Raw genomic sequence first — 12,253 nt, 5'->3', positions numbered from 1 at the left:
TGACGAGCTCCCACAGCTGAATTTCATTCATAAAGAATCAGCAAAGGTGATGTGCAGTTTGGTTCTCAAACAATCTTAATTTTTGGCATGTGCTCAAGATTGGAGATGAATCAATGGCTTGCTTGGGGCTTGAGAGAGAGGAACTTTTCAGTGATCTTTTGCCTGCGGCGCCATGCAAGGAAGCTCATTCATCAACAGAATGCTTCTGATGGGTGATGAGAAAGTTGAAGTGATGCAGCGCTGGGCACCAGCTGCAGGAGGATTTAAAACTTATATAGGGCTTGGTTTTTTTTGTCACGGTACACATCAGAAAGGAGTACCGTCATGTTTTTATGCCCATGGTAGCCATTTCAGCACTTTTATCAAGATGTGAGCTTCCCTACCTTCCCATTTGTTCATTTATTTCAAGGAGGACCAGTTCACCTCAGCTGTGAGAAACTGGAACTTTTAGCAGCAGTACCGTTAAAGCTCCACAAATGGTTTTATTTTCCTCTAGTATCAGTTCCCAGGAAATGGCCGGGTTAGGTGTAGAGCTGAGATGCTGCCCTGGACCTCAGAATGACTAGTTATTAACTAGTTTTTGCTAACCCTGGATCCTGACACGGAACCAGGGTTTGGCAGTATTTAGGCTTCTGGGGGCGCTGTGGGTTAGACCACAGAGCCTAGGACTTGCCAATCAGAAGGTCGGCGGTTTGAATCCCCGTGACGGGGTGAGCTCCCGTTGCTTGGTCCCTGCTCCTGCCAACCTAGCAGTTCGAAAGCACGTCAAAGTGCAAGTAGATAAATAGGTACCACTCTGGCAGGAAGGTAAATGGTGTTTCCGTGAGCTGCTCTGGTTCGCCAGAAGCGGCTTAGTCATGCTGGCTACATGACCCGGAAGCTGTACACCGTCTCCCTTGGCCAATAAAGTGAGATGAGCACCGCAACCTCAGAGTCGGTCACGACTGGACCTAATGATCAGGGGTCCCTTTACCTTTAGGCTTCTGGGGTCTACTTTGCTTTTTGCTAGAACCCCCATATCCACCAGCTGCACCCCAGTGCAAAAGACATACAATTAGAATTAAATTATTCCAAGCCCAATATTGTTTCTTGGGTACCAGAACTGAAAGGGGCTCAGATAACCCACTCCTGGTTACTCTACAACCCCCCCCACCCCCTGCTTGCTTCATTTCTGCAATATAATCTAGAGGAGAGAGTAGAGATGGACCAAGGTGTCTATTTCAGTTTTCTGTTTCTCGCTTTCCTAATCTTAAATTCAGTTCTCCACATTTCTGCAATTTGCCATTTTATAAACAGAATCCTCATAAAAATTCATCAGCACTTTAGGGCAAATATCTCCCAGTGAATACATTTAGTATGCAGTTTTGACTAGTGTACATATTTTTTGCATCTCTGTAGCTTACTTTCACTAATATGCACATTTTTATCTACAAGTTGATCCAGACCTGCCCTTTGCCCACCTTTGGATGAAATCACAATTTGTCTGGCCTTTCTCTGCTCCTACTTGGCTCCAGCCTGGTGCTTTCCGATTCCTTCCCCTCTTGACTCCGTACAACAGGGCCTGCACTAACTTGGCTTTTGGCCTCACTATGCTTGGGTGCCTGTTGTTTCTGACGGTCTCACTTGCCAGTTGTTTTTATATCACACTCTGGCTTGTCCTGTGAAATATACTCAGAGTCAAGTGTGGATTTCATGCTCTTTATTCAGCTCATAGTAGTGAGGAATGGAAGTTCCCCCGAAATGTCTGCTTTATATATATTATTTACACAATGGGCCCCACATGATTGGCTAACTCTGGGATTCTCCTGTAGGCCAATCAGTTTGTGGATTCACTTCCACCTGGAGTTGGACTGGGTGGCTCCTGAGGACCAATCAGACTGCTGCATTCTGGAGCCTATTGTTCTAGGACCAATCAGACTGCCGCATTTTGGATCCTATTCAACTCAGTACATAACACCCTGCCTTCTGGAACGTCCCCTACCCACTTTCCTGAAACAACATGGCATGTTGCAAGTTGGATTGTTGCTATTCCAGCTTTGGGCCTCATCCCAACATACCCTACTGACAATAACAAAACAGGAGACATTCTTGAGCTGAATTACAGTCAAACCTTGGTTCCCAAGCGTTTCTGATTTGGAACATTTCGGCTCCCAAACGCCAAAATCCCAGAAGTAAGTGTTCCGGTTTCCGAACATTTTTTGGAAGCTGTACACAGCTTCCACTTGAGTGCAAGAAGCTCCTGCAGCCAATTAGAAGCCGCGCCTCAGTTGTTGAACATTTTGGAAGCTGAATGGACTTCCAGAATGGATTGTGTTTGACAACCAAGGTTTGACTGTACTTGCTTAGCCAAAATGGCCCCTTGCTTCTAGGCAAAAGGTAGCCATGAATCACTCCACAATGTCTGCATTAGAAGCTGGCTGGAGGCCTGCCAGAGCGGTGTAGTGGTTAGAGTGCTGAACTTAGGACCTGGGAGAGGGTTCAAGCCCCCATGTGGCCAAAAAGCTCACTGGGTGGGTGACTTTGGGCCAGTCACTGTCTCTCAGCCTAACCTAACTTTCAGGGTTACTGTAAGAATAATATGGGAGAGAGAAAAAGCATGCATGCCACCTTGAGCTCCTAGAAGGAAAAGGTGGGATATAAATATCTTCCTATATACATAAAAACGTGAGGCTGTCATCTTGCTGAGGATTCCATGGGTGCCAAGGTGGACATGCCAACCCCAGCATGACGACAGGGTGGTAAATGACCTAGATGAGCAGTTTAATGCGCTTGCAAACTGCTCTGTGAAGTTCCTCCCTCCATTCATTCAATGCCACTGCAGCCATGCTTAACAACGGGAGTGGGGGATGCTTCACAAACGTTCTGTGGTGCTTCTTTTCCCCTCTTTTAAATGCAGCTGCAGTGGGGCTGTAACAGAGTGAGGAAACTGCTCTGAAGTGCTTTCCCTTTCCTTTAAAAGGGGGTAGGAGTGGTAGTGAGCTGTGAGGTGAAGGACTGGGGATGAGCTCTGAGGCTGAAGGGAGGGCTTGTGGCAAGCAGTGGGGGGGAGAGATAGGTGAGGGGGGGGGTTAAAGGGAGGATGGATTGGCAGCTGTGAAGGAAGCAGGGTTGGCAAGTAGGGGTTGCGGAGTAGGAAGGGGTTGGCAAGTAGGTGGGGTTGGGGAGTAGAGTGAGCAGGGGTGGCTGTCCTAGTAATAGTATAAATAAACATTAGTTTGATCCATCATTTTAAGACACTAATAGGCAAACTTCAGCCTTCTTCACCTCTACCTCCTCACCATGATATACGCATTTCACTTCTCTGCCCGTTCTCTTTCCAAGCTTTCTGTCTCCTCCTTCCTTCTGGACCATACCCTCTGCCCCAGCTTCCCTAGGTTGCTGTATTGTCATTCTTCCCTATGCCCTCTGCAACTTCCATCCTTTCTTCCTTACATACTGCTTCCTGCCATTCCCCGCTCTAGGCCCAGACTGTGTTAGCCAATGACATTCAGAGACATGCTTTGTCCTTCTGTGATGCTAGCGCAGCTCTAGTCGATTACTGCCAGAGGCGACTTCATCGCCACAAAATCTCTGCCTACATCAAAACACCTGATACTCTATAAACAAGATTCCATGCAGCAGAGGATCTTTGCATTTAAAGAGGCAGACACTGTGCAATAGAAAATTCAGATGTTTGTAGAGAAATACTGTGCTTTATCTTCTCCTCCCAACTCACTCGGTGAGACACACCCCAAATGCTAGAAAAGGAATAAATTATGCAAATTCAGTAGCAGACATCACGTATAAGTAAGTCTAAAAGACACAAATGCTCTTTTTGGCTTTAGCTAGTCAGTGGCTCTCACTGTGGAATGATATGCATAAGCATGATTGATGTGCATCCATTAATTATTGATTCCCCACCTCCCTCCCCTTCCCCCCAGAACATGTAGTTGGTAGCAGGAATTAACTAATATAGAAGGGATGGAGGGGCATTTTTAAAAAAAGTGAACCTGCTTGTTTTACAGCTTCTAAATTTAATATATAAAAAATTGAAAGTTTAAGTTCTCAGGGGGAAAGGGGGATTAAACCATGAACAGGCACCCTGCCTTTTTCTCAGGGGCAAATATGTTCTCTAGTAGGCAGTCTGAAGACCAGAACTATATTTTCTGTATATGAGCTGACACCTCACCCATAGTAAAGTTGGGACTCTCTAGCAGTAAAGGTTTCATAAGTTATAGAGCACATGGACTCAGGCACAGCTCAAATTTCATAAATCTGACATAAAAAATCCAAGAGAGGATAATTAAAGCGAGGAGTATCTCCTTTGTGTATAGCTTTGTAACGTTTTTCTTGCTTTTCCCTTATGAGCAAAAAGATGGGGAACAAACTTTTTACTACATCTTGATGAAAATTGGTTAGGACTGCCAAGGGCCAAATAAAATGGTTTTATGGCCTGTATCTGCTCCCCAGGACCTCAGCTGCCCACCTCTGCATTAGAGAGCAAATGCTATAAAGAGCAGAGTTGCATAACTGTTGTTTTTGTTTTCTGCACACTTTGGATATTTCCTATACATATTAAGCAGTATAGAAATGGTCTAAACAAAATAATAAAGAAAGAAACTGATGAATAAAATAAGAAAGAAAGAAAGAAAAAAGGAAAGAGACGGATTAAAACACCGTCAAATAATCCACACTTGAACAAGGAGTCTTTCAGCATTGCCTGGCAAGGAAGTGCAAACCAGGACTAGGAGACACAGATACAAATCTGTACTCCATCATGAAGTCACTGGATAACCTTAGGAGAGTCACCATCTCTTGGCCCAATATGCCTGCCAGGGATGTGGTGGGGGTTAAAGGGGGCACCATGTGTGTTACCCCCCCAAACTCCTCGGAGGAAGAGTGGGATGTAAATGTAATCAATAGCTGATATTAGCATATCTCAAGTGGAAAGAGTACAGTGGTACCTCGGCTTACATACGCTTCAGGTTACATATGCTTCAGGTTATAGACTCCGCTAACCCAGAAATAGTACCTCGGGTTAAGAACTTTGCTTCAGGATGAGAACAGAAATCGCACGGCGGCTGCGTGGCAGCAGCGGGAGGCCCCATTAGCTAAAGTGGTCTTCAGGTTAAGAACAGTTTCAGTTTAAGAACGGACCTCCGGAACGAATTAAGTACGCAACCAGAGGTACCACTGTAATGCTTTCCTGGGCTACAGACTAACACCTTGTCTTCAACACTGAGAAGAGATACATGAATCATTCCAAGAAAATGGGCTGATCGTGTGTGTGTGTGTGTGTGTGTGTGTGTGTGTGTGTGTGTGTGTCCCCCAAGAAATCTCTATAGATGTTTCCCCTGAACAGGCTACTCCCAATTTCCTGAGATTTGGATTTAGGTGAAATTCAGAAACAACTCTAGATAGTGGCTAGTGGCAAGATGTTTCAGAAAACCCATATGATGTGTCGATGCAGAAGGAAAGGATAATAATACTCTTAAAACATTTTAAAGTTGTGTAGGACAGGAAATTTCAGGAGGATCAGAATTTTGCATCCCTGCATGACAACCCGGACCATTTGAAATTCTCTCTAATGCAGCTATTGAAAGGCCGGAATTCTCCCTTTGTGTTTAATGATCACCACAGTTTCTTGGAAATCTAAGAAATGGGGGTTAGATATGGGTTATGATGAGCAAATCTGTCAATTTCAGTTTTGCTCAGTTTCTCATTGTTCATACCTGAAGTTCAGTTCACATTACTGTGCCAGTTTGCAATTTTTAAAAAGTCCTCATGAAAATATGTCAGCTTTTTCAGTGTGCATTACTCCTAATACACACATTTGTATATGCATTCTTTCCTAATTTGCATATTTTGCAAATACAGTTCACTTTTTAATGTTATTCTCACTAATATGCACATTTATACACATTTATCTGTGCTCTTTTGCACACATTATTTGGCTGGAGTGCCATTTGCAATTTGGAGAAATGAGACTTCTGAAGGATGGTTGTATTCATGTATTGTTTGGGGCAGTGCAAATTAGGTATATCTGCCTTCAGTGTGGATTTGAATCTCTTTAAAATGGCTGTCTTGGATGATGGGAGTGAAGGCCAAATAAGGTGAAATCTCTCTGCCTCTCTTTCTGTCCCCAGTGTGTGGACATAGGGTTGGCTCTGTCATGAAGGAGGGTGAAGCAAACAAAACCTTTCAAAGTATTGACCCTACTAGGAAGTGGGGACCCGTTATTTGGGCCCTGCTTCAGGCATCAAAGTGTCCTGTGCCAGCACTGTGCACAAGTGCATATAGGCGAACATTAGGAATGGGAGAGAAACTTGATGTTGTTTTGCCATTTAATGAGAAACTACATAATTTGGAGAACACACAAACTGTAACAGGGGGATTCTTTGAAATTTGCACTTCTGAATTTTGCACACACAAAAAATGTGTACAAGAATGCACACATTAGGGGGAAGTGCACTGATTCACAAAAAATAGCTACAAAAATCAATTATATTAGGGGAAGTGCCCCCCTCCCTTTAAGGACTAAGAAGAAAGGAGTTCCCACAGTGGTTCTCCCTTAGGCTGACTGTGGTTTCATGCCCATTCCTCTTCAGGCTGTAACAGGGCGCCGCTGAAATTTTAAGCCCCAAGACCACCACTGCCTTGTTCTCAGGTTGAAACCTAACTTAGCTGTTTCACATTGCTGGGAAATCTCTCATGAGGGCCATTTTCAGCTCAGCAAATGTAGGAATACTCGCACTATAGTTTTCAAACAGCAGGGTAGCATTGTGCCTGCTGGCTTAATTACTAACCCCCCCACATTTATTAGTTCTTCTGTACTTGACCTGTATAAATATATATTACACTTTCAGTGTGACACAGACAGAATGAATGAAGCACCCCACACACACACACTGGTGTCTTATTGTTGATGTATTTTGCAGCATCCTCTCGACACAACAGTGCATCAGTTGTGAATTGATTCTGCTTCGTTAGTTGTTCTGCAATGCTTCTCCAATGCTACCACATTACTACTGTCCAGAGGGGTTACAGCACAACAAAAAGTTTATGTGGTATAGCAGTTTAGATCAGAAAAGTATCATGGGCTAGGGCACAGCTGTCAACCTTTCCCCTTTTTAAAGGGAAATTCCCTTATTCCGAATAGGATTCCTCGCAAGAAAAGGGAAAAGTTGACAGCTATGGGCTAGGGGTGTGGGCAAAGGGTTACGTAACCTCAACCTCTGCGTTTCTTCCTCAATCATATTGGTGGTGGAGCCTCTCCTTTGTATGCAGAAAGTCCCAGTCTCATTCCCTGGCATCCCCATGTGGGGCTGGGGAAGACGCCTGCCTGAAACTCTGGAGAGCCACTTCCCTGTCAGTGTGGACAATGCTGAACAAGATAGATCAATGCTCTGACTTGGTATAAGGCAGCTCCCTGTGTTCCTTCCTTACAGGTGCATTTCGTTTCACATCAGCAATGGGAGATCATCCAGGGATCTTTGGGTGTACAGTGGTACCTTGGGTTAAGTACTTAATTCGTTCCGGAGGTCCGTACTTAACCTGAAACTGTTCTTAACCTGAAGTACCACTTTAGCTAATGGGGCCTCGCGCCGCCGGAGCACGATTTCTGTTCTCATCCTGAAGCAAAGTTCTTAACCTGAAGCACTATTTCTGGGTTAGCAGTGTCTGTAACCTGAAGCGTATGTAACCTGAAGCGTATGTAACCTGAGGTACCACTGTAATATGTAATCTGACTCTTTGAAACCCCAAAATAACTTTTCTTCAAACTTATGGGTTTTCTGCGCGCACCGTCTTCGCTGCCTCTATCCCAACCAGTCTTCTGTCATCTGTCCCTTATTTTACTCAACCTCAAAGCCAAACAATGGATTTACATTAAAAGATGTGCGAGTGAACAATAGAGATGAGCAAACAAGTTCAGGAGTGAAACGCAAGACGCTTGCAGCTTAGAATTATATATGTAGCCTATTTGGGGCAGGGGAGATCAGCTGTATGGGTTTTTATGTACGTGAGGAATACTGTATGTGTATTTCTGTGTATGCAAAGTCTCTAAACTCCAGGTTGAGATCACAGATTCCAGTCCAAAGCCACATGTATAAGTTCTGCAAATGGCCCATCGTAGCTGTCTAAAAGCAGCCAAGTGAGAAAAAGAACTATTTGAAAGATCTCTGCTTCCAAACCATAATCCAGGGGAAACAAAAAAAGAATCAGAAAATAGACCTGTGCAGATTATGATTCTGCATTCTGATTTCCCTTCCAAACTAAACCTCATCATCCAATGCATAGTCTCTAGGAAGGCGTGAGACAGAGGCCCAATTCAGAGTTAACAATAATAAGAAAATGTTTGTTAAGATTAAGTTGCACACCTGCAGAGGTTGTTGTAGGAGAAAACTAAGGGGCAATCTGTACTGGGTGGCTCTTCGCAGCTGAGGCATTGCAGATGAAATTGCCATTTGGTGGGCAGAGTGTGCTATATTAATAAAATTAATATCAAATTCCTTGCCACAACCCAGTGATTACAGTGGGAAGTTGCTGATTAGTAGACAGCATTTTCTCTCTCTCATGGAGAGAGGAGTCAGGCAAATGCCTGTGCAAGAGCCAGGGGCGGAGGAAGGAGGGTGTGGTGGGTGCTGGCCGCCCTGGGTGTCACCACTGGGGGGGGGGCGGCAAAATGCCAGGCAGCACTCACAAAATGCCAGGCAGTCTCCTGGGAGAGACGCGGTGGCTTAGGTGCGCGCAGGTTCCGCGTAGCCCAAACGGTCCGCCTGCTGCCTCCCCCCCCAGCTATAGGGCAGCTGAGTGGGAGGAGGCAGGCAGACTCTGGAGGCCCTGCAGTGCGCCCCGCCCTCACCCGCCCCTATGGGCGGCACGCACTGTCCCTGGGCGCGCCGCTGCAGGGTCCAGGCACCCGAGTGGCTTCCTCTGCCGCTGGCAAGAGTCAGTTGGTGTGTGGGCGGGCAGACACGTTAAAGCTAAAAGTACTCTGCAGTGCTTCACAGGATGTGGCAATACAAATGAAGCTGTTGTTGTTTATTCATTCATTATTATTTCAATTTATACCCTACCCTTCCTCCCAAAGGAGGGAGATTAAAAGATTTAAAAAGCAGTTCCTCACTGCTTCTCTGAAACAAAGCCCTTCTCTTTCCTATTGTTGCAAAATGGAGGTTCAGGAATGAAAACAGCTGATAACAATTTATGGCCCAAGAAGCCACTCCTTCTATCCATAAGTTAAGATACAAGTTGGGGGGGGGGAGTGTTGGAAAAAAGGTTTTTCAAGTTTAAGGCACTCCCAGTGATCTCAGTGAGAACTGTGCCTAACTGCAATTTGACCTACCAACAGCAGAGTAATAACAAAACCCAAAACGCCACTTCACACACACAAAGCTGCTAATAAAACAATTCTGAAAACACACAAAGAATAAACAGACAAAAATCACAGAGGGGAGACGGATGGACAGATTAGCTAGTGAGTGCATCATGTGGCGCACATGGAACCCACGCCCTGCTGTCGTGAAGTGAAAACCATCGTGTAAATTGGCCCACAAATAGATGGCTGGGTTAATGCATTTCTCAATGCCTATAATGGGAAATGCCACATTTTGAGCCTGCCTGAAAGCCACACAGACTTGTAGGCAGAGATTTTGTGGCGATGGGGCCTGGGCAGGAGCAGAATCATTGCAGAACAGCCAGAAGATAAATACAGGGGGTTCAATATTGCAGTTACTTAATTGCATGATTTTGTAATGAATGATTGAGTAGAAAACTACTTACATTGCTTTTGCTTATGCTTATATCTTGATAAGTAAAATAATGAAAGTCTTAAGGCAGCAGCAGACCCGATGCTATTAGCCAACCTTTTTAATTAGTCAATAGCTGTGTGGGGCCCCCCAGTCTGGTTTGGGACCGTGGTGGGGGCAAATAGACACACTATTGTATTTTAATATTCTGTTGGAAGCCGCCCAGAGTGGCTGGGGAAACCCAGCCAGATGGGTGGGGTATAAATAATAAATTATTATTATTATTATTATTATTATTATTATTATTATTATTATTATTATTATTATTATCAGTGGTTTGCTATGTCTAATTGCAGACAACATTTGCTCAATTACTAATTGTGTGAATAACATCATGTTTGCTTTGGCTGTTCCATTTTTCAAAAGTGCATTAATATTCAGAAAGGAGGCCTAAAATATCTCTGAAAGGGGCAATCCCCCTTACCCACCCCAGTGTCCTGGTCATATCTTTCCCTAGAAGCTCTGCTAATCTAACATCAAATATATGGGTGTTGGTTGTCTTGATTAAGTGTTAGCTGGCAGACTCTCTGCATAGTCTCAGAGGCACTCTTTTTTCCCTTTCCAGTTTACACATGCAGTGAAAAAATAGTTACAGTTAATATGGAAAACTTGGCTTTGGGGTCTCTATGGAGGCTCCTGATTCTGTGAACTGTCATCCTTACGTCAAACAGAAGATGATACTTTCAACCATAACTCCCCCGTTTCAAGCTATACTGTGTTCAGGTAGAGCCTCTCCCTGCAGAATGGGAGATGGAAGAAAGATGCTTAGCAGAGGCAAGGAGATTATCCTTCATTAGCAGGAGGTAATCAACGCATCAGCATTCTGCATTGCAAGTGCTTGGGCTAAGCCTGAAATTGCAAACAGATGCCAAGGCTGAGGTTGTGAGCCGCGGGTCACATGAAGGCCTGATGGATGTGGCTGGGGTGGAGCAAAAAAGGAAAGGGAGAAAGACAAACACACTGGACTGCTTTTTGGTAAATAGATGAGAACAATGTATTGGGTAGGGCGGCATATGCAACGAAATAATTAATTGAAGAATGGATAATGGAGGGCTTTACTAAACTGGGGAGGAGGGCCTCACACTTAACTAGGGGCTGCCAGCAGTCCAGATCTAGCCACCATCTTCCCTTGTTAGTCCACACATCCCATCCCTTATGATCCTGCATGTAATGCATTGAACGTGCTGTATCACATGGAAACACCAGCCCACATTCCCCGGATGCATAGCAGAGAAGATGGTAGGGTTGGGGGTTGGACACAACAATGTTGGGAAGTGGAGGAAGCTGATCAAAAGGAGGGGGCAACTTCAGGAACAGGGTGTGTGTCTGTGTTTGTTTATGAAAGTGTGGGTGGGGTGGGGTGGGGTGGGGAGTAAGGGAAAAGAAAACGGGAACATGCTCAGGTAAACCGTTACCTCCAGGCAGCTCTGCGGGTCCACAGGTAGCCCTCTCTTCCTCCACAACATCCATCCAGAGTTTCTTGTGGCAAAACTTCCACAAGCCATAGTGGGCCGCCTCGCAGACGAGGGATTGGTTCTGCTTGTAGGTGTTGAGCTCCACCCAGAATTCTGTGCCCACGGCCAGCACTGTCAGAGTCATCCCCACGATGGCCACAAAGAAGGCCAGCTTGATCTTGCCCTCTTGCTCATCCGTCAGGACCTTGCGCCGCTTGACCCCTGCCCGCGTGCGCCCCCCCATGCGCTGCTCCTCGTCATGGAGGAAAAAATTTGGCCACATCATAGCCCCTTGCCCTGCTCCCCCTTGTCTTTTGAAGGGATCTATTTTGGCTCTAGAATAGCTACCCAGAACCTGGTTTGCAAACCCCCCAGGCTTTAAGCTGGGTCTTCGGTGAGGGCTCCTCGCAGCTTCTCTTGGCTCCTATCTAGGTCAACACGTTGCATGCAGTGCTGAAATGTTGCTTGGCCACTCTCACCCCACCCCTGCCTTCTCTGCCCAATGCCCTGGCTTCCCAGGGTGAGGCCAGGGTTGGAACAGCAGCTACCTCACACCCCCCCCCCGGCCGCCTTGGCAAATGTGCGGAGCACCTGTTCCTGCTCTTCATCGCCTAGGCAATCAGGGTTATTTTAAGGCTCCAGGGCGCATAGACAGTCTGGATGTGTGTGTGCCTGTGCGCCTCTGAAGGTTTTGACGATGCGGAGGCCAAAATGGAAAGCTCTTTCAGCAGCAAGGGGGGGGGACCCTCTTGCCCCACCTTACGACAGCACCCCCTGCTGGGACCGGAATACCTCAAGGCATTTTCACAAGTCTCTGGAACTTGCACCGGCTGCAATACCTCTTTTGGATTCACACTGCCCTGCTTAACAGCAAGTATGCACAGCACTAAAATCATGTACAAGTCTGTCTACTGCTAGGCACACTTCTTTAGAAGTCCCACGGGAAGCAAGCGTTGTTTCAACAAGTGCTTTCCAAGCAAGTATGCCAGCGCTTCCTCCTTCTGCATTTGC

At 45.6% G+C, this 12,253-nt stretch overlaps 1 protein-coding gene and 1 long non-coding RNA gene across 3 annotated transcripts in view; one reads left to right on the top strand and one right to left on the bottom strand.

The window, feature by feature from the left end:
* Nucleotides 1-11,732, bottom strand: part of CACNG6 (calcium voltage-gated channel auxiliary subunit gamma 6) — a 32,145-nt gene extending 20,413 nt beyond the window's left edge. The window contains exon 1 of the mRNA XM_081167161.1: nucleotides 11,204-11,732. Within this exon, the coding sequence (XP_081023287.1) occupies nucleotides 11,204-11,528 (325 nt within the window). The 5' untranslated portion in view covers nucleotides 11,529-11,732. The remainder of the gene's footprint in view (nucleotides 1-11,203) is intronic.
* Nucleotides 1-12,253, top strand: part of LOC308571567 — a 142,383-nt gene that overhangs the window by 18,348 nt on the left and 111,782 nt on the right. The gene's annotated exons all lie outside the window — the stretch shown is intronic.

This window comes from Podarcis bocagei (assembly GCF_964188305.1).
Source record: "Podarcis bocagei genome assembly, chromosome: 13".
NCBI lineage: Eukaryota > Metazoa > Chordata > Lepidosauria > Squamata > Lacertidae > Podarcis > Podarcis bocagei.
Note: the sequence above shows the minus strand (reverse complement) of the source record. Positions and strands in the feature narration are given on the sequence as shown.